The sequence below is a fragment of the Megalobrama amblycephala genome, linkage group LG24 (genome assembly GCF_018812025.1).
Source record: "Megalobrama amblycephala isolate DHTTF-2021 linkage group LG24, ASM1881202v1, whole genome shotgun sequence".
NCBI lineage: Eukaryota > Metazoa > Chordata > Actinopteri > Cypriniformes > Xenocyprididae > Megalobrama > Megalobrama amblycephala.
In genome coordinates this window covers 8002101-8024759 of record NC_063067.1, presented here as the reverse complement: position 1 = coordinate 8024759, position 22659 = coordinate 8002101, and the positions used below count along the sequence as shown (strand labels likewise).

General features: G+C 35.5%; 1 protein-coding gene across 2 annotated transcripts; it reads left to right on the top strand.

Annotated features, from left to right (window-relative positions):
* The first annotated feature begins 349 nt into the window (after positions 1 to 349).
* On the top strand, positions 350 to 22538 carry cmtr1 (cap methyltransferase 1). 2 transcript variants are annotated; one of them, XM_048178132.1, is made up of 24 exons: positions 350 to 524; positions 3892 to 4024; positions 4112 to 4251; positions 4339 to 4497; positions 4595 to 4687; positions 8039 to 8110; positions 8212 to 8306; positions 8374 to 8446; positions 8531 to 8729; positions 11974 to 12092; positions 12182 to 12278; positions 14034 to 14166; positions 16650 to 16829; positions 16931 to 16987; positions 17111 to 17168; positions 17359 to 17427; positions 18428 to 18559; positions 19083 to 19208; positions 19353 to 19444; positions 19615 to 19683; positions 19906 to 19953; positions 20064 to 20176; positions 20257 to 20365; positions 21817 to 22538. In XM_048178132.1, exons 2-24 carry the CDS (start codon positions 3916 to 3918, stop codon positions 21950 to 21952), a joined length of 2478 nt encoding a protein of 825 aa, XP_048034089.1. In that variant the 5' UTR covers positions 350 to 524; positions 3892 to 3915; the 3' UTR covers positions 21953 to 22538. The 2 variants fall into 2 exon arrangements, with proteins under 2 accessions (XP_048034089.1, XP_048034090.1); XM_048178133.1 differs by lacking the exon at positions 350 to 524 and adding an exon at positions 644 to 665.
* Positions 22539 to 22659: the final 121 nt, after the last annotated feature.

Sequence of the window (22659 nt, the reverse complement as noted above, 5' to 3'; positions counted from 1 at the left end):
CAATGCTCGGGAAGTTATAAAAACTGACCTGCTGGACCACCGAAGAGAGGAACAAGAGGAAGAAAAAAAACAAATAACAACATACACTATCATACACACTGGTTAGATGAAACATATTTCCTGGCCAATTTATATATTTATATTTACGAAAAAGTGAAAAAAGCATATATATATATATATATATATATATATATATATATATATATATATATATATATATATATATATATATATATATAGTCTTATTAATATTCATGAACAAATCTTGGAGGTTTGTGTCAGCACAACAACCTAATTAATATTCATCAGCTATCTTTCAGGCATTTGGTGTTTAACCATATTTGTGACGTAATTATTATGCGCCAGCAACACGGTAAGACCCACTGAAAGTGGAACGCGGGCCAGATTTGACATTTGAAACAGAACATAAAGCAGAATTTGGCTAGAGATTTTACAGATTGGATACAAATATGAGTTTACATTTCGGAGGTGTCTCAGGATTATAGCTGCATATTTCCTTTTAGGTATGTTTACGAGTGTCGCAGCATCATTTCTTGTGAAATCGAAACCTAAAGAGCTGAGTGTTTTCACTTTGTTTATTTCACACTGATGTTTATAAGACCATTAACATCGTAAAATCCCCCAATAAATCCTATTATTTACAGGTATGTGATGGCAAGGACGAAAACCTTAGCTTGGTGATTTTCATTATGGCATATTTTTAACCGAAAAAGACAATCGAGACTGTTTTGAGTTATTGGGCAGCTGAAAAAAATAATTTGAGCTTTATTTATATACAATGGAAGTAAAGTAATATATGATACACTTCTTGCGGCTAGTCTGTGTTACATCATTTTTAACAGCACCTGCAGTTTTTCCTTGAATATCAAAGTCGAAATGTATAGATTACGACGAATGTAGCATTATTCATTATTAATGTCATATTTTAATGTTGTAAAGATGTCTTAAATATTCCATGTCAAGACACTTCAGGTAAAACCATTGTTCTTTCTGCACTGGCCAACTTTGAGAACTTTTGCTTCCATAACGTTTCTTCTTTCAGACTAGTGCATACACATTTAAGTGTTTATTTTATTACACTTTATCTATGTACGTCTGAAGATTTCAATCACAGTTCATATTTTTAGAAAACAGCCTTTAAAGATGAGTTTTGTTCAGTAGAACTTACATTAAACTTTACAGTTTTATTTAAATCTCTGAAGTCTATATTCTTGTTTTTACATGAGAGGTTTGTTCATATATATGTCGCCTAATTTATATATAATATGCATTCCTTAAAACATGGTGATACGTATTGTTTTTCTGGCTGTTGACAGTATTTTCTGAATTATGGAGTGATTAAAAAAAAGAGGTATCCAATATCCCCTCTGTAAACTTTAACTCTAATTGTTAAAATGAAACAAGAATTCAGATTTCTTTTCTGGAAATTAGTGAAAATAATACCTAATCTGCATATTTAAACTAACATTTCAGAAAGCAATACAAATCAATTGTCTTAATGTACAGTGATTAAAGGGATAGTTCACCCAGAAATGAAAATTCTGTCAGCATTTTCTCACCCTCAAGTTGTTCCAAATCTGTATGAATTTCTTTTTTTCTGTTGAACACAGAAGAAGATATTTTGAAAATGTCAGAAACCAAACATCTGATTGACCCCATTGACTTCCATAGCATTTTTTTCTCCATACTATTGAAGTCAATGGGGTCCATCAGATGTTTGGTTTCCGACATTCTTCCAAATATCGTCTTCTGTGTTCAGCAGCAGAAAGAAATTCATAAAGGTTTGGAACAACTTGAGGGTGAGAAAATGCTGACAGAATTTTCATTTCTGGGTGAACTATCCCTTTAATCAAATGGGGAAATTGATATATATATATATACAGTACAGTCCAAAAGTTTGGAACCACTAAGATTTTTAATGTTTTTAAAAGAAGTTTCGTCTGCTCACCAAGGCTACATTTATTTAATTAAAAATACAGTAAAAACAGTAATATTGTGAAATATTATTACAATTTAAAATAACTGTTTTCTATTTGAATATATTTCACAAAGTAATTTATTCCTGTGATGGCAAAGCTGAATTTTTAGCATCATTACTCCAGTCTTCAGTGTCACATGATCCTTCAGAAATCATTCTAATATGCTGATCTGCTGCTCAAGAAACATTTAATGTGTACAATTGTACAAAATATTTGTGTACAATATTTTTTTTCAGGATTATTTGATGAATAGAAAGTTCAAAAGAACAGTGTTTATCTGAAATCTAATCTTTTGTAACATTATAAATGTCTTTACTGCCACTTTTGATTGATTTAATGCATCCTTGCTGAATAAAAGTATTCATTTCTTTAATTTCTTTTCAAAAAAATAAAAATAAAAATTCTTACTGACCCCAAACTTTTGAACGGTAGTGTATAATGCTACAGAAGCTTTGTATTTCAGATAAATGCTGTTCTTTTGAACTTTCTATTCATCAAGGAATCCTGAAAAAAAAAAGTACACAACTGTTTTCAACATTGAAAATAATCATAAATGTTTATTGAGCAGCAGATCAGCATATTAGAATGATTTCTGAAGGATCATGTGACACTGAAGACTGGAGTAACGAAGCTGAAAATTCAGCTTTGCATCACAGGAATAAATTACTTTGTCAAATATATTTAAATAGTACACAGTTATTTTAAATTGTAATAATATTTCACAGTACTACTGTTTTTTACTGTATTTTTAATTAAATAAATGTAGCCTTGGTGAGCAGACGAAACTTCTTTTAAAAACATTAAAAATCTTAGTGGTTCCAAACTTTTGGACTGGGTAATTTTAAATGTTAAAAAAACTTTCAAAAATATACACTTTATTTTATACATTATTATAAATTTTAACCAGGAATATTGGGGCCAGTTGTTCAAAAGTGATCTTATCAGATTTCGGCAGTCAGATTGGATCATATTTTGAAAATAGGTTGTTCAGACGGAAAAAAGGATTCTGAAATCAGATTAGATCACAAAATCCTTTCTTTTGATCTGGAGTCATCAGTTTGTGTTGTTCAAAACTTTTTAGTAAGATTGGGATACATTTGATGCAAAAAATGATACTGATCCCATCAGAGGGGGTGGATTTCAGGACCTCTGATTTCGGGAACAAAACTGTAATAAAACTAAAACTGGTCAAAAAATACAACATTTTTATCATGTAATATACATAAACACTCATTTTTTATTTTGCTCTTGATTAGTTTAACTGTTAAAGTAATAAATTGGAAATAGACATTAGGCTACATATTTAGACTTTCAGTAACCTACTGTAAAGTAAAAAAAGAGATTTTGGTGCCATAAAATAATTACCAAACAGCTGTAAATATCAAATCAAAGTATTATATTTAATTCAAAGTGTTTTTTTTTTTTTTTACTGTTTGTAAACTACATTGGCACAATCATAAGAGATAAACCAGTCAAAAGTTCTTTGCAAGCAAACTCAAAGTTTCTCGACTGAACGCTATGCAAAACTTTTCTGAGAGAATGCAGAAGCATTGAAATGTTTGTTTATTTTTTCCCCATCTCATATTCTTTCTATCACCATGTCCCTTTAGGGGCTCCGTAGAGCACTAATCCACATTTGGTAAGATGAAAAAGTGTGTATCTGGATCAGGGTGATCAATCCAATTTTGCTTTGAAAAACCAGCACAAAAGTAAGATGGATTACCTGATCCTGGATAGCAAAACATGGGATTTCCAAATCCAGATCATTCTGATCCAGATTAGACATTTTGAACAACTGGCTCTTGATGATTGTTGAATTTAAAAAAGCATATGTTATGCATCTCTAGTTTGGGTTTTAATGTCGTGCTGTCATGTTTTTGAATGAATGCAGGTTCTTGGACCTCCTGAATTTAAGATGAAGAGAGGGGCACCAGCATCAGATGAGCCTCTGAAGAAGAGGAAGACTGCCCGTGAGGACTCCTCTGATGAAGATGAGGAGTCTTCTCAAAGAACCACCAGTCAGGGTTAGAGAGGAGTTTCCTTATGGCACTTCACACTTTTGGTTATAGTGTAAGTTTACGTAAGCATGTTTATTTATGTTTGTCTCCCAGACTCGAGTCAGAGTGAGTCTCACAGTGATGTTGAAGATCACAAGCCCAGCTTCTCCAGACCTTCTGATTCCCAGAATGCAGAGGGCAGCGATGCCGCTTCCAATTTTTCTATGTATAACACAGTCTCTCAGAAACTCATGGTAAAATCAGCATCTCCTGTCATTTTTTTTAACCATCTTGTGCATATTATCACATATTAAAATGGTGTCTTCCTCTCTTTCCTTCAGGCCAAGATGGGTTTCAGAGAAGGTGAGGGTTTGGGAAAGTATGGTCAAGGACGGAAAGAGATCGTAGAAGCATCGACCCAGCGTGGGAGGCGGGGTTTGGGTCTGACCCTGAAGGGCTTTCAGGGCGACCTCAATGTAGACTGGCAAGATGAGCCGGAGGTACGGCATCATAGTTTCTTTAAATATAAGAATAGAGACACCGACTTTAGTTGTCCAGGACCATTATTTCTCCTTCACTTCACATCTTTTCTCTCAGCCAACTGCTATAGAACAAGTCTCGTGGTTTCCAGAAGGTTCTCCAGAGATTCCAGATTCAGACGAGCTGAGGGATTGGATGGCTGTGGGACAGGTATTACAGCACATATTACCTGATTAACTGAAATGATTAATTTAAGATCAAATGCTCATACTTTCCATGGTAAGAATGATTAAAGGGTCCTATTATGCTCATTTGCACATTCATAATTTTGTTTATGGGGTCTACTGGGGGCAGTCATGGCCTAGGATTAGGGAATCAGACTGGTTACCCGAAGGTCGCTGGTTTGATTCTCTTTACAGGCAGAAAATGACTGAGGTGCACCTGAGCAAGGCATCTAACCCCCAATTGCTCCCGGGCGCCACAGCACTGCTCTGGGTGTGTGTGTCCACGGTTTGCAGTGTGTGTGTGTTCACTACTCACTGCTCCTAAAGCCCGGAACACACCAAGCCGACGGTCGGCCGTCAGGCAGTTTTTGTTTGTCGTCCGACTAAGTTTTCTCAGTGTGTTCCGCACCGTCGGCTGAAGTTGGTCCTCGTCTGCTTTTTTTTGGCCGTTTCGACATTCGTTGAATCGGCGTCAGAGCTTGTCGGGCCATCTGATCATTCTGATTGGCTGTTCTGCTACTGCCACCTGCTGGTACGGAAAGGCAGTTCTTCTTACGCAGGCGCAGAACGGACATGCTACTTGGCCGTCGGGTGTCGAGCGTTGAGCTTCGGTTTGGTGTGTCAGGGCAACTTTGGACACAGACGCTGCCGACGTGTGCAAACCCCGCAGTCTGCTTTCGTCACCACTAGTTTGATGGGTTAAATCTGCAGAGGACAAATTCAGAGTATGGGTTACCATACTTGGCCTTCACATGTCACTTTCACTACTAAAATAGGTTTACGTCATTTAATATTCAAAAAAACTTGTTATTTTTGTAATAATTTACATTGTTGCAGCACCTGTTTTTACCCTCTGTTTTTACGCTCTGTTTTAGTTTTGGTTTCTTTTAAACCCACCTTCCGAAAAGCACAGTCTGCTCTCATTGTTCAGCCGGGCCAAGTCTGTTTTGATTGGTCTGCCTGGAAATGTAATGCCCCTCACCATAAATGGTGAGTATCAGATCCAGAGGCTTCCTGAGGAGCTGTAAACACTACTGTTAACTGGCGCCAGAGTTAACGTAGTTTTGCTATATCAGTTCCAGCCTGAATCCGATAATGACAGTCAAGAAGGACAGCTGATCAACCCAGACCAACCCTTCGCATGACTTGTGCAGGGGTGAAAAAAAACAGCATCAGCACAACAGCACAACACACTACTAACGCAACTCAACCAGACCTTGTGTATGCCTTGGATGGGAATTATTTAAATGAGGAATATTGCAATTTGTATGTTCCTGGAAGAAGACTCAAGACTACAATGGAGGCGTTTCAGGGAGAAAAAGTGCTTACTGATATAGAGAATAACTCCCTTTGGAGTAACTTTGCAGACATTTTTCATGCTCAGACAGCAACATTACACATTAGAAGAAATTAAAAAATGTAAGAAAAGCATAATAGGACCCCTTTAATCATCATCATCTAACTGAAGATTTTGTTTTTTTTCTCATGGGTCAGCTGTGTACATGTTTTATAATCATAAGCTTTACTAATAAACATCTACATTTCAAAATTCTCACCAGCTGTCGTTGACATGAAAATGCATAACATGCTGTTCTTCATTTAAACATTTTTCTAATTATCTTAAGCTGGATTTTCATCCAAATGTTTCCTATTTTTGAAGCTCATTTTCATCTTTGTTTTCATGTGGATTTTGACTCCAGTCAGCCTTGTGCATAAATGCAAGTTTTATGAGAGCTTATGCGCATATTAAACACTTCCGTTCAGGTTTTCTGTTCAGTGAAAATTCAAAATTTGCATTAAAATAGTTGGATAGACACCCACTGATTCATGCTGTTTTAATGAACTTGTATGAATTAAGAGATTAATTAAATATTTTAACTTTTTTTTTTAATTCACTTGTCAAATTACAGAATTTTTTAAGTGAGCTGCAAAAAAGGAACAATTAAAAAAATAGTGAAAAAAGAAATGTGATGAGTTTCAACATCTAAAATGTTCACTTTCCCTTATACATTCATATAAATTATCTTGTTCGATACCATTTTAAAGTTATGGTCTGTAAGATTTTTTTTTAATGCTTTTGCAAAAAGTTTCTAATATAATTTATTCCTGTGATTAAAGCTGAATTTCCAGCATCATTACTCCAGTCTTCAGTGTCACATGATCCTTCAGAAATCAGCTCAATAAACATTTATTATTATTACATTGTGCTGCTTCTCTATATAGTTTTATGGAAACAGTGATTTTTTTAGCATTATATAATTAGCAATTTTTAGCATTATAAATGTCTTTACTGTCACTTTTGATCAATTTAATGTTTCCTTGATGAGTAAACCTATTCATTTCCTTAAAAATATCTTGCTGAGCCCAAAATTTTGAAAGTAGTGTACATTCATATAAAAAATTAGTGTTTATTGAAATGTTATTTGTCAGCTTCTCATGTACAGTACTGTGCAAAAGTCTTAGGTACGTCAGTATTTTCACCCCCCAAAAAAGGTTTTAAGCCAGTTATTTATATCTTTTGCTGTAGTGTGTCAATAGGACATATCAGTTTACATTTCCAAACATTCATTTTGCCATTAATTGTAATAATCCAGTAAGATTTTTGAATACACAATAAGACTGATAACAGCTCCACATGGAGATCAGAGCTCACCATCATCGAATCCGTCTGTGATTACATGAAGAAACAGATGAAACTGAGACAAACTAAATCCAGAAGAACTGTGTCCGTGTCTCCAAGAGATTTTAAGAAACCTGCCTCCAAAGCTACCTGAAAAATGATGCCCAAGTGTACCTGGACAAGTGCTGTTTTAAATGCAAAGTGTGGTCACACAAAATATTGTTTTGATTTAGTTAATATAAGTTAATTGATAAATAAAATCTATTTATAACAGTATTTTTTAAAAACATCCTCACTTTACAGCATTTTTACACAAGTGCCTAAAACTCTTCACAGTACTGTATCTTTGCAGGCAGGTTTCTTCAAGCATCGTGGAGACACGGCCACATTTCTTCTGGATTTAGTTTGTCTCAGTTTCATCTGTTTCTTCATGTAATCACAGACGGATTCGACGATGGTGAGATCAGATCACTGTGTGGAGCACCGGCTGTTGTCAGACTCCTTGTGTATTCAAAAATGTCACTGGATTATTACAATTAATGGCAAAATGAATGTTTGGAAATGTGAACGGATATTTCCTATTGACACATTACAGTATATAAATAACTGGCTTAAAACCTTTTTTGGGGGGTGAAAATACTGACGTGCCTAAGACTTTTGCACAGTACTCTATATATGCATTACCATACTTATATATACCTATGCTTATTTTCATAGAAAAAATTAAAAATTGATGATGAAACTGAATTTTGCTCTGGGAATCTACTGCATCTCCTCCTCCGCTGCAAAGTGAGTGTTTCAAACATTTCTTATGGTTATTAGTGATATTTTGACATACATTGTGCTCTACGTCTTATAATAATTTAACAACAATTTGTAATTCTTTTCAGTCTGTGTTTGATGACTTGGAGGGTGAGGAGATGAGGCGAGCGCGTACTCGATCGAACCCTTATGAAACTATCCGAGGGGCTTTCTTTCTCAACAGGTGGGTGGTGTCTCCAAATGCATACACAATAGAAGCATATCTTTTCTAAATTTCTGTTTTCTCTCAGAGCTGCTATGAAGATGGCAAACATGGATCATGTTTTTGACTATATGTTCACTAACCCAAAGGATTCTCAAGGGGTAAAACCACAGTTACGCAATCTATGGCATCAGGGACTGAAATATGTGCTGTAATTACATTGATTATTGTATGTCTGTGTGTAGAAGCCCCAGACGCGTGATAAGGAGGGTGAGTTGCTGTACTTTGGAGATGTATGTGCGGGTCCGGGAGGATTCTCAGAGTATGTGTTGTGGCGACGGCGCTGGCATGCGAAAGGTTTTGGGATGACGCTTAAAGGAGCCAACGATTTTAAACTGGAAGATTTCTATGCTGCTCCCAGCGAGCTCTTTGAGGCCTATTATGGTATGTTGCCTGAGTTTTAACCATTTAAACATGAAAAAAAAAGAAGAATCCAACATTTTTACTGTTTAGCTAAAGATTAATATACAAATATTAAAGTGCCCCTATTGTGCTTGTTCTCAATTTTGTTTTGAATTTGTCCTACAATTAGTTTACATGCATCCAAGATCAAAAAACACTTTTTCATAATATACATTGCAGCATCACCTCTTTTCTCAGAGTCTTAAACGGTTCAATAAAGGATTCAGTCTCTCTAAACTACTTGCCTAGAGCCTGCTCTGCTCTGATTAGTCAGATGGACCAGTCTGTTGTGATTGGTCTACTGCTTACAACGCATTTCGGAAACGAAACACCCACTACCATATCTGATTTCAGCTCTGGAGGCTTCCTCAGCACCTGTACACAAAGTAGGGCTGCACGATTAATTGAAAATAAACCGCACACGATTTGCAATTGGCTTTTTTAATTATTTTTTTAAGTGCAGCTTTTCAGTGAAGTACTTCTAAATGCTGCTTCATCTGAAAGCCAGAGGGCGCTCACTCAAAAACTCCAAATATGCTCCGCAAAAGAAAGATAACGCACGTAGTTCCAGCCAGGAAATGCCTATGGGCTTCACAATATCACTGTAGCTGATTAAACAGAAGATTGAAATGCTTTGATTGATTAAACATTACTAATAAACACATGACTACAACAATATATGGTTTATCTGAATTCTTCAAGCCTTCTCGGGTATTTTCATAATGATAAAGTATTTTTATAATGCAATGCTAATCGACAGCCTTTATCACTGTATAGAATACTATGATATAATATTTTATGCCTTGTTCTGTGTAAGAAGTCACATCATCTCACAGAAGGATGTTTTCAAACACTCAACTGATGTTATAAAGTGAGTTTGGAATAAAAATGCTATTAAAGGTGCCATCGAACGTTTTTTTACAAGATGTAATATAAGTCTAAGGTGTCCCCTGAATGTGTCTGTGAAGTTTCAGCTCAAAATACCTCATAGATTTTTTTTAATTAATTTTTTTAACTGCCTATTTTGGGGCATCATTAAATATGAGCCGATTTATGCTGTGCGGCCCCTTTAAATCTCGTGCTCTCCGCCCACGGAGCTCACGCTTGCCTTAAACGGTGCCTAAACAACGTTCACACAGCTAATATAACCCTCAAATGGATCTTTACAAAGTGTTCGTCATGCATGCGGCATGTATGCGTCGGATTATGTGAGTATTGTATACTGTTATATTGTTTACATTGATTCTGAATGAATTTGAGGCTGTGCTCCGTGGCTAACGGCTAATGCTACACTGTTGGAGAGATTTATAAAGAATGAAGTTGTGTTTATGAATTATACAGACTGCAAGTGTTTAAAAATGAAAATAGCGACGGCTCTTGTCTCCGTGAATACAGTAATAAACAATGGTAACTTTAACCACATTTAACAGTACATTAGCAACATGCTAACGAAATATTTAGAAAGACAATTTACAAATATCACTAAAAATATCATGATATCATGGATCGTGTCAGTTATTATTGCTCCATCTGCCATTTTTTGCTATTGTCCTTGCTTGCTTACCTAGTCTGATGATTCTGCTGTGCTGCTCCAGACGTTAATACTGGCTGCCCTTGTCTAATGCCTTTCATAATGTTGGGAACATGGGCTGGCATATGCAAATATTGGGGGCGTACATATTAATGATCCCGACTGTTACGTAACAGTCGGTGTTATGTTGAGATTTGCCTGTTCTTCGGAGGTCTTTTAAACAAATGTGATTTATATAAGAAGGAGGAAACAATGGAGTTTGAGACTCACTGTATGTCATTTCCATGTACTGAACTCTTGTTATTTAACTATGCCAAGATAAATTCAATTTTTCATTCGAGGGCACCTTTAAATGTTGTCTTTTGTTGGACAAGAGGTTCATAAATGCTTCTTATGTTTGGAAAGATGTTTTACGCGTGTTGCTTTTTCAAATGCACATTATAAGCGACTCAAACTCGCAGTGCTTTCAGATGGAGTAGCATTTACTACTGATCACAGAACCGTTTAAGTGCGATTTCGGGTTAATTGCGAGTAATCGTTCAGCTCTAACACATAGTAATACGAACAGTAATGATGCCGTTGGTTTTACCGTATCATTTCGAGTCTGAGTCCTCATTCTTTTGAAGTGCAAGTAAAGTGGATTTGCTTTCACAGCACAGAAAACAGCATCTTCTTGACATGTCGACAACACAAAATAAACTCTTCCAGGCCTCAGCTACAACTACAGTGTTTGAGTGTGGGTCAAAGTTGAGGATGTTTATGGGCAGCCAACTGAAAACTATAGGTGGGCAATATCCAGATTTGTTACAAACCTATGTAGGTTAAAGGGGGGGGTATCAAACACAGTTTCTGCCAATCTCATGTTAATCTTGAGTACCAATAGAGTAGTATAGAATCCTTCATATCTCCAAAATTCTTTTATTTTATCATATTTATAAAAGATACATATGCTGTACCTTGTCTTTCCGAAAACAGCTGAGCTCCTGGAGGCGTGCTGTGTGAGCGGAGCTAAAGAGTCACGAGCACGCTCAGCTTTTGCGTAGCGATCGTCTGCAAGCTATCAATGGTCAGATAAACAAATGTATTTAAACACACACAATACACCATCGCATTATCCATGGATAACTTTTGAATCACTATAATGAATATAGCGAATGAATGATGAATAATGAATTTATGAATTCACTACATTCGTGTTGTTTACATTATATGCACTTAGGCGCCTATTGCCAACAAAACACATCTGAAGCAGTTTTACTCACAATCTGCGGTTCCGAGATCATTACCGCTGTGACTCCGTCATACGTCCAACTCGTGTTTTTAAATTTTGGCCATGTTTAGCATGAGAATCCAACTCTTTAAGTTCATTATACCCCCCCTTTAATGTAGGAAGTAAGACCGTAATTACTGATGACTCGTTTTAGGCAGTTCAGAATCGTTCTTTATTTTGGGAGACAGTAACTCCACTTTGATCTTACAGACCTCTTACATTCACAAACAAACAGCTATATTACACACGACATGAAAGATAATATCTGAAAAAGCATAATAGGGGCACTTTAATGTCATACCTAAATGATTAATCTAGTGATAGAAATCAAATTGTTAGGAATTCATTTTGGTCCCACTTTATATTAAGTGGCCTTAACTATGTACTTACATTTAAATTAATCATTTGATACAATGTTGTTACAGGTGAGGGTGGGATTGATGGCGATGGTGACATCACGCTCCCGGAGAACATCAGTGCATTTCGTAACTTTGTCCTAGACAGCACTGAGGGGCGAGGCCTGCACTTCTTAATGGCAGATGGGGTAAGACATGCTCTTCTGTGATTGGTTTAAAAGTAAATGTTGTTGTTGTGTGATTGGTCGGTATATTCTGATGGTGTGTTGCCCATCAGGGTTTTTCTGTGGAGGGCCAAGAGAACATTCAGGAGATTCTGAGCAAACAGCTCCTCCTGTGTCAGTTCCTCACTGCCATGTCTGTCGTCAGACCAGGTATTGTGTGTGTTTTTGTTTGTGTGCATATAAATAAAGTGTGTATTAAAAGTATTCACTCCCTTGGGCATTTGATTCTTTTATTGTGGTACATTTTGCAATGATTAGCACAAAAAATACAACATTTACTAAATTAATTGAATGCAAAATTATTCAAATAAAAAGTGTTCACCCCAACCCCTTATTATTGTTGGTTGCACTTTATTTTATAGTATGTGCACTTTCCATGTACTTAAAGTCTACTTACCCATAAAAGTACTGAGTAGTGTAAGGTAACTACATGGGTTAAGTTAAGGTTTAGGTTTAGGTTCAGGGTAAGTACCTAGTTAGTGTCATTACTACAATAAGTACATTATTTTGCGTCTTTTTGTTTCCTTACATTCAGTTTAAGTCACAAACTAACTGTAAACTCATTCTTTGCAAACTAACAGCAAATGCGCCATTTTGTAGGATGTTTTTTTTTTTTTTTTTTGCTTTGTAAATTATGGAAGCTTGTTTTTCACCACAGAAGATAATTGCAACTTAATCTCACAATTCTGACTTTTTTTCTCATAATTGCATGATCTAAAGAGTTTAGATCATGCGAGTTTAGATCACGCGATTCTGACTTTATAACTCGCAATTTCAAGTTTGTATCATGCAATTCTGAGAAAGAAAGTCAGAATTGCGTGATATAAACTTGAAATTGCAAGTTTTAAAGTCAGAATCGTGTGATATAAACTCGCAATTGACTTTATAACTCGCAATTACCTTTTTTAATTTTTTTTTATTCAGTGGTGGAAACAAGCTTCCATAGTAAATAGATGTGAATGTTAATGGATAATTCAGATTGGATTGTTTCCATTTGAGATTTTAAGTTTTATTCCATAGATGCTTGAATGGAGCCACTGTTCTTTGGTCTTTTAGTGTATGATTTGGGCCATTTTCCTAATGGAAGATTAATTGTTTTCCTGGTTAAAGTGCTCTTGAGAAATCCTTGTTTTTCTCAAGGATGTTTTTTGTTTTGCTCAATCAATTTTTCCTTCCTCTCTCATGAGTTTTCATACCCCTGATGTAGAAACGTATCATTAAAGCCTGATCACTTTTCATTAGGGACGGTTGACATCAACAGTGCATCTTCCATCTTTGTCATGGAGCATTGTGTCTTCTTTTGGATTACCAAAAGTCCAATGTTTTTCTTCAGTCCCAGACATTCAGTTTTGGAGGACAGCCAGTTCTTTAACAGCAGTTCCAAATGATCCCATTTCTTTAATAATGTCTTTTTCTAGCCTTTGAAGATTATTTAATGACTCTTGTTCTTGCCTTGATATTATTATACAGTCTTGTCTCAGATCTGTTTGGATTTATCTTGGGATGCGCCTAGACACAAGTCTATTTATTCTGAAATCCTGTAATTAGGAAGGTAATTATGTGTCTGAGAAAAGAGCTAATTTTAGATGTATCAAAACAACAGGAATACGTTTTACAGTTATAGCATTGAAGAGACATATTTTAAAAGTGTTTTTAAATCCACTCATACTTTTAGTCAAGATTTTGTGCACCACAGCATTTGTAATTAAGTTTTACATTAACATTTTGTTTCTCTTACCCTTTCAATTAAACAGGCTGTTTTTGTTACTGTACCTTTAAGGTTATGTAAATGACCTCTTTTATGATTGGTTGTTTTCCATTACATGGACCATTTAAGTAGATAAATGGAAATTATTTAAACACTTTTTGCTACCATATCTCAACAGATTTTGTTTTGATTTACAGGAGGCCATTTTGTGTGTAAGACGTTTGACCTGTTTACACCGTTCAGCGTGGGCTTGATTTACCTGCTGTACCTCTGCTTCGAGAGGATCTCGCTCTTCAAACCCGTCACCAGCCGACCTGCCAATTCAGAGAGGTGTGTGTTCATTCTCCATGACTTACTGTGGAAGAGTGAGAGAGAGACCTTTAAGGATGTGAAAGAGCTGCTGGCAGTCAGTATTGTAACTTCTCTCTCTGTTCAGCATATCAATATATGCTTTTTTTCCCCAACTTGCAGAAATTGGCCTAAACTTCACTGCAACATTTTATTTATTTTTTGAATTACACTACTGGTAATTAACACTTTTTTTTAAACATTTAATGCATATATTATTCCAACGCTATCTCACGACAAATTTGTATGTATTTTACGAGGTGGCTGATTCATATGAATCCATACAACCTCACTCGTACAAATTCATACGATTTGTCTAAACCGCAGTGATGGGTAGGTTTAGGGGCGGGGTTAGGGGTAGGTCATTCGTATGAATTCATACAAATCTGGCAACTCGTAAAATACGTTCAATTTAGCAAAAAAATTGGAGCTTCAAAAGGGACCGGCTTCTATGGTCAGATGAAACTAAAACAAGAGCTTTTTTGAAGCAAACCCACCAGATGGGTTTATATATATATATATATATATATATACAGTGCCCTCCACAATTATTGGCACCCTAAGTAAATATGAGCAAAGGTGGATGTGAAAATAAATCTGCATTGTTTATCCTTTTGATCTTTCATTCAAAAAATTCACAAAATTCTAACCTTTCATTGAAGGAAAACAGTTGAAAGTGGGGGAAACTCACATTATGAAATAAATGTTTTTCTCCAATACATGTTGGCCACAATTATTGGCACCCCTAGAAATTCTTATGAGTAAAATATCTCTGAAGTATATTCCCATTCACATTTACATTTTAGCACACCATGGTGACTAGGAGCATGAAATTGTCCAGCCATGACTTCCTGTTCCACAGGAATATAAACATGAGGAAACACAAAGGCCAAGTTCCCGTAATGATTCATCACAATGAGTAAAACCAAAGAATATAGTTCTGATTTGCAGCAAAAGATTGTTGAGCTTCACAAAATAGAAAGTGGCTGTAAAATACCTAAAACATTGAAAATCCCCATTTCCACTATCATGGCAATAATTAAGAAGTTCAAATCAACTAAACATGTTACAAATCTGCCTGGAAGAGGACGTGTGTCTAGATCGTCCTAATGTGAAGTGAGGAGGAAAGTTTGAGTGGACAAAGACTCTCCAAGGATCACAGCTGGAGAATTGCAGAGATTAGTTGAGTCTTGAGTCTCAGAAAGCCTAAAAAAATGATCAAACAGCACCTACATCCCCACAAAATGTTCGGGAGGGTTTCAAGAAAAATCCTCTGCTCTCATCCAGAAACAATCTCCAGCATATTCAGTTGTCAGACACGACTGGAACTTCAAACAGGACTGGCTTCTGTGGTCAGATGAAACTAAAAAAAGAGCTTTTTGGCAGCAAACCCACCAGATGGGTTTGGTGCACACATGGATAAAAAGTACCCCATGCCCACGGTTAAATCTACTGCTGGATCTTTAATGTTGTGGGCCTATTTTTCTGCTGGAGGTCCTGGACATCTTGTTCAGATACATGGTATCATGGATTCTATCAAATACCAACAGATAAAAATCAAAACCTAACCGCTTTCTGCTAGAAATCCAATAATGGGCCATGGTTGGATCTTCCATCAGGACAATGATCCAAAACAAACATCAAATCCAAGACAAAAATGGGTCACTGAGCACAAAATGAAGGTTCTGCCATGGTCGTCGCAGTCTTCTGACCTGAACCCTAAAGAAAATGAGTGGAGTGAACTGAAGTGAAGAAGCACTAACATGGAGCTGGAATCTGAAGGATCTGGAGAGATTCTGCATGAAGGAATGGTCTCTGATCTCTTGTCTGATCTAGCTGTTATATTGGCAAAAGGAGGTTGCAAAAAGTTTTGAATAAAAGGGTGCCAATAATTGTGGCCAACGTGTTTTGGATAAAAACATTTATTTCATAATGTAAGTTTCCCCCACTTTCAATTATTTTCCTGAAATGAAAGGTTATAATTTTGTGAATTTTTTGAATGAAAGATCAAAAGGATAAACAATGCAGATTTATTTTCTCTGCTGCTTTTGCTCATAATTGCTAAGGGTGCCAATAATTGTGGAGGGCACTGTATATATATATATATATATATATATATATATATATATACACATACACACACACACACACACATTTATATTTATTTATTTATTTATTTTTGACACGGTTTAAAAGGAAAAAATGTGTTTTTCCTTTTTCACTCATATCACATAGGCCCTGCTGGCTATTGGTTAATAGCCAAATAGCCGTTTAATCATTGTATTAGGCTAGGTATCCTCTCTAAAATCTTGCCAATAGTTAATGCAATAATTTAATGCTGGTTTGCATAATTTATCTGTATTTCTTCCAGTTGTCTCTGAATAATAAGATGGCTTAGGATGAAGGATTTTAACATTAAAAAAAAAAAGAAAAAAAAAAAGATTTTTATTGTTCTCCTCATGCAGATATGTGGTGTGCAAGGGTTTAAAGCCTGGCACTGATGCTGTCAGAGAATACATGTTCACCATCAACCTGAAACTGAATCAATTCAGACACACAGACAGAGACGTTACTGAAGTCGTCCCTCTGGACATCATTAAAGGAGACACCGACTTCTTCCAATTCATGATCAACTCCAATGAAAGGTATCGTCATCACTTTCTGACCCTCTTTTTGTCTCTGGCTCTCTCGATGCATTCATTCTTACTTAGGTTTGTTTATTGAACTCTGATCCCTTTTCTTGCAGCCATTGTGCGGTACAGATCAAAGCGCTGGCTAAGATCCACGCGTACGTCAGAGATACGTGAGTCACACATTCTTTCTCTGGTGTGTTTCAGAGCATTCATTTCAAACTCTCTTTTATTTGTATTTGCGCACGTGTCTGCGTCTGTATAAGCTTTATCAACAACGCTGTGTGTCTCTCTAGGACACTGTTTGAGGCCAGGCAAGCAGACATCCGCAAAGAATGTCTCAAACTGTGGGGGGTGAGTCTAATCACTATATAGATAGACCTCACTCACTAAAAACTTTACAGTGGAATTAAGTTTAGCTTAGGGCTTTGTGGTGATGTCTGAAAGATTTCAAAGAACAATGTTTTGCGTAGGTATCTGTAAGGACGAGCTGATGATGTCGATTTGAATAATTGTGACCTTGAACGTCTTCATCTTTGTGCAGATTCCTGATAAAGCCAGAGTCACTCCTCCATCATCAGATCCGAAAACAAAGTTCTATGAGCTTATGAAGGTAAGAGTGTGTGTGGGCTTTGAGAAGTTAGCTGGGAATATAGCAATGCTCTGTACTTATGGATGTGATGTTCCAGAAAAGAAACGCTAAGTGGGTGAATCACACAAAGCCTATAATAGCAGGGTCATAGTTCACCCCAAATAAAAGGGAAAAAAGAAAAGAAATTATATTCTGTTAGTCTTTTCTTTGTCTATCTTGGGGTTAGGGTTGTTTTTTTTTTTTAACCATTTAAATGTTTCATATTGTGACATATTCAGTTTTACATTTAAGCACATCCCATCCCAGTTGCATTCATTTTTATAACTGTAATGTGATATATTATTGATATATTATTCTATTATATCAGATTATATCTATTCTAATGTTTTCAATTAGGTAAAACTAAAAAATAACTCATCCAGAATATTCATTAATTTAACAGTTTTACAGTTATGCACATCCCCTCCCAGTTATATGCATTTTTAAAACTGTAATGTGTTTTTTTTATTGATGTATTATTTAAATTGTGAAGCATTTATGCATCATAGTCTTTGTTGTATTGATTTAATTATGCTAATGTTAATTATGCTGGTAGTGAGATTATTATATTTCAATAATGTTTTCAATAAAAAAATAAAAATAACATATCCAGATTATTCATTAATGATAATTTTGGGGGGAAATTTGAATTTTTTTTCTTTCTTTTTTTTTTTTTTTTTTTTTTTAAACATTATTTATTTTTTAAACATATTTTTATGTCATTGTGAGATTTAATAGTATATTTAAAATGCATTTTAAATATTGTTTTGCACCAAGAAATGTATTTATTTTAGTTATGTTTTGAATAATTTATTATTTTTTAAATAATATGTTTTTGTCATTAATCCTTGTGAGGACATAAAGTCCTGTTTAGTAGTATTTTTTTAAATACAGTTTACATTTTATATAAATAAATAAAAATATATATATATATATATATATATATATATATATCTTTCTGCTTATTGTCTTTTTATCTCAGGGCTCAGATATGGACAGTTTTAATTCCAGACCAACTGCACTGAACTCAGGAAATCTGGACAAACTGCAACACGTACTGGACTACAGGTGCATTGTGGGAGGAGGAGAACAACTCTTTCTCCTGGGACTTGGGGTAAGGAGTATATTTTTGAATGCGATAGTGTTATTTATATTGTGTTTTAGACATATATGTGACCCTGGACCACAAAACCAGTCATAAGTCGCATGGGTATATTTGTAGCAATAGCCAACAATACATTGTATGGGTCAAAATCATCGATTTTTCTTTTATGCCAAAAATCATCAGGATTTTAAGTAAAGATCATGTTCCATGAAGATGTTCCTACCGTAAATATATCTAAAATGTATTTTTGTGAGTGGATATGCATTGCTAAGGACTTCATTTGGACAACTTCAAAGGCGATTTTCTCAATATTTTGATTTTTTTGCACTCTCAGATTCCAGATTTTCAAATAGTCGTATCTCTGCCTAAATATTGTCCTATCGTGACAAACTATACATCAGTGGAAAGCTTATTTATTCAGCTTTCATATTCAGCTTTTCAATCTCAATTTAAAAAAATTGACCCTTGAGACTGGTTTTGTGGTCCAGGGTCACATATATACTTACACCTTATGTAACATTTGTGTATGCAGAGATCTCAGATCTACACGTGGGACGGCAAAGCCCCGTTACGCTGGAAGAAGCTGGAGAACTTCAAACTGGAGCTGCCCAGAGAGACATTACTGAGTGTAGAGATCGTCCAGGAGCTGAAGGGAGAGGTGAACAGAGACAATTCGTATAATTATAAGTGAGAGTAGAGAGAACAGTGGTGAATAACAGCTTTAGTGTAAGGGCAATTATGTCATTCCAGTAAAATAATGAAGTGTATATTTTGTAAAAAGTTATTGTATATGTTCTTAAAGGGAAAAGCCCAGCGAAGGATCAACGCTGTGCACATTCTCGATGCTCTTGTTCTCAACGGCACTGACGTCAGAGATCAGCACTTCAACCAGAGGTCTTTTTTTCTTATATTACACTTAATACGAAATAAAAATGGTTACAAAGCAGCTTTATAGAAAATGAATTGCTGTTGATTAGGGTTTATTATGATCTAAATGCAAACCTGACTGATATTCTCTTTCTAAAATGTAAAAAAACAAAAAAGCAATCTTGTTTTTGGTGCAGAATCCAGATGGCCGAGAAATTTGTGAAAGCTGTGTCCAAACCCAGCAGGCCAGACATGAACCCCATCCGGTAATATTCCTTTCTCTTTGCGGTTGTTCTAATTGCCATGTCAGTGACAGCCATGGGGGCCAGGAAGTCCTATGAACACTGGAGGGTGCAGTATGTAAAATTAATGAAGATACTGTGTTTTACTAGAGCCTAGACAGGATCTTTCATGTTTAGGATGATTTGCAAATCGGTATGCTTGCTGTTTCAGCCTCATTCATTCACTCTCTCTCTTTCATTTAATAGAGTGAAGGAAGTCTATAGGTTAGAGGAGATGGAGAAGATCTTTGTGAGGTGTGTTCCACCACTTCAACCACATACATGTAGATGTATACATATATCATTTAAAAAAATCAACATGTATATGTGATGTTTCGTTTCATTTTATTTGATTTTTTCTTCAGGTTGGAAATGAAGGTAACCAAGAGCTCGGGAGGGATGCCAAGACTCTCGTACACAGGCAGAGATGATCGTCACTTCCTTCCCAATGGCCTTTACATCATCAAAACTGTTAACGGTGAGAGAGAGGATAATATTAGTGGAGTGCCTTAATTGTTAAAGATGAATTTGACATTATTTATTTTCGCTCTTTGACAGACCCATGGACAATGGCGTTCAGCAAAAATTCTAAAAGAAAGTTTTTCTACAATAAGCAGACCAAAGAATCGACTTATGCACTGCCGCCCGGTTCTGTGGCACCTTTCCAGTAAGTATTGAAGTGTATGAAGTAATCCTGCTTAACTGGCACTACACTGGCACCCGGTTTTGGATTGAAGCCCTCAGCAGGAAAATTCCATTACAGTGTCTGAATTTTCATGAGGATTTTGCACAAATATTTCTGGCCTTTATGTAGCATCTGACCTTCAAAGAAAAGAGCTTCTCTCTAAACCCTCAACATCCTTTTTAATACCTTTTGTATTCGTTTTGCATTTTTTCTTATATACCGTTTGGTTGCTTATTGCTCTTCAGTTTCATTAAAGGAATGTTCCGGGTTCAAAACAAGTGACGTGTCATGCCAAAAAATAAGTCATGTTTATAGAAATGCACCTACGATGAAATTTTATAAAGCAAAGCATTCCAGCTTATATTTTTACTTAAAAAATTCAAATAATTCTTCAACAAAAATGTGTGTTATGTGAGCTATATAATCATCTACATTGTCCTTTTAGCGGTGAGACTTTTTACGAATGTAATTCTTGTATTATATTTGTTATCATGCAAAAAATTTTGCCTTAACTGCTTTTACATGGTCATGGCAGTTTTGAAATTGAGTACAACTTATAACAAGTTTGGTTAGTGATTTTATCACACTAGTCTTGCGCAAAATCTTGCCCAATAGGTTTCTGTTGTAAGAGCATTACTGTAAACAGCTTTTTCTTGTCGAAATTCTATGTTAATTCTCTGACATTACAGATGCAGTCAATAGAGCTTAACAATTCGTTTAATATTTAATGATAATATTTAAATAATTAATGTTTAATTGAATACATACACTACTGTTCAAAAGTTTGGGATTGTAATAATGGTAACACTTTGCAGTAAGGCCTCATTTATTAACATTATTTAATGCATTAACTAACAATGAACAATACATTTGTTACAGTATTTATTATTTGTTAGTTAATAAAAATCCAGCCGTTCATTGTTTATTCATGTTAGTTCACAACTAATGTAAACAAATACAATTGATTTTAAAAATATATTAGTAAATGTTGAAAGTAACATTAACTAAGATTAATAAATGCTGTAGAAGTATTGTTAATTCTTAATGTTAACTAATGAAACTTTATTGTAAAGTGTTACTGTAATATTTTTAATGTTTTTGAACAAAGTCTCAAGGCTTTATTTGATCAAATATACTGTACAAGTAGTAATATTGTGAAATATTGCTCAAAAAGCATTTATTATTATGTTGAAAACTATAATTTTTCAGGATTCTTTAATAAATAGAAAGTTCAAAAGAAAAGCTTTTATTTTTTAAGTTTTTACTGTCACTTCTAATCAATCTAATGCATCCTTGCTGAATAAAATTATTACTTTCTTGAAAAAAAAGAAAAAGAAAAATCTTATTGACCCCAAACTTTTGAACATGTAGAGGTTTCTCATTCATAAACACCTGTTCTTATTTTCTGTTTGTTTCTCTCTGTTCTGTTTCAGTGCATGTCATAAAGACAGGCTATTTTGGGCTTGGGAGGAAGGCGTCCGAGTTCACGACTCCCAGACACGGGTCAACCCCGACAAACTGTCTAAAGACGACGTTCTCTCCTTCATCCATCAACACTGTCAACAATAAAAACACGTACACGTCACAGTCACACTGTCATGCCACACTAAAGGGACGTAGCATAGGCTGTACATTCTCCTCGCCACCAGGGGGCACTGTAGCTTTCACAAGAGTCCGCTGAGAAACCTTCAAGCTCAGTTTCTTCACACTTCAAGGCTCTCTCGATAACAGCCCCTCCGAGTTAGACGACAGGGTGTCTTGGTGCTCAGTGGTGTGTATCTGTGTGTGTCCATTATCTTCAGAGGAGAAACTTAGATGCTTTTTCCTTGTCCACATGTTTTTCTCTCGAACTTCAAAACCTGCTTCCTGAACATGAATTATTCCTCCACTAATCGGTCAGATGTGTAGCTACAGATTCTATTGATTAAGTGCAAACCAGAAGATAACCATGTAAAACAGCATGAAGGCTCTACTGTGTGCATGTGTTGGACTGTTGCCTTGTTTTCCTAATTTTGATTTAGTTTTTTCAGTGTTTAAAAAGATTAGACTGGCTATTACTTGCCATTTCTGGTGGATTTGGAAGAGCATTTCAATTTTAAGCCTGTTTGTGATCATGATTACATTAAACTGCTGAGGAAGTTTATTCCTTAAGTAATATTGGTCTGCATCATTATTAAGTCTCGATTAGGTTAAAAGTCATGATGAAACAGAAGATTATCAAAGTGTTGAAATGGCTTATTTGAAGAAATCGATTGATGATTGGATTTTGTTTGATT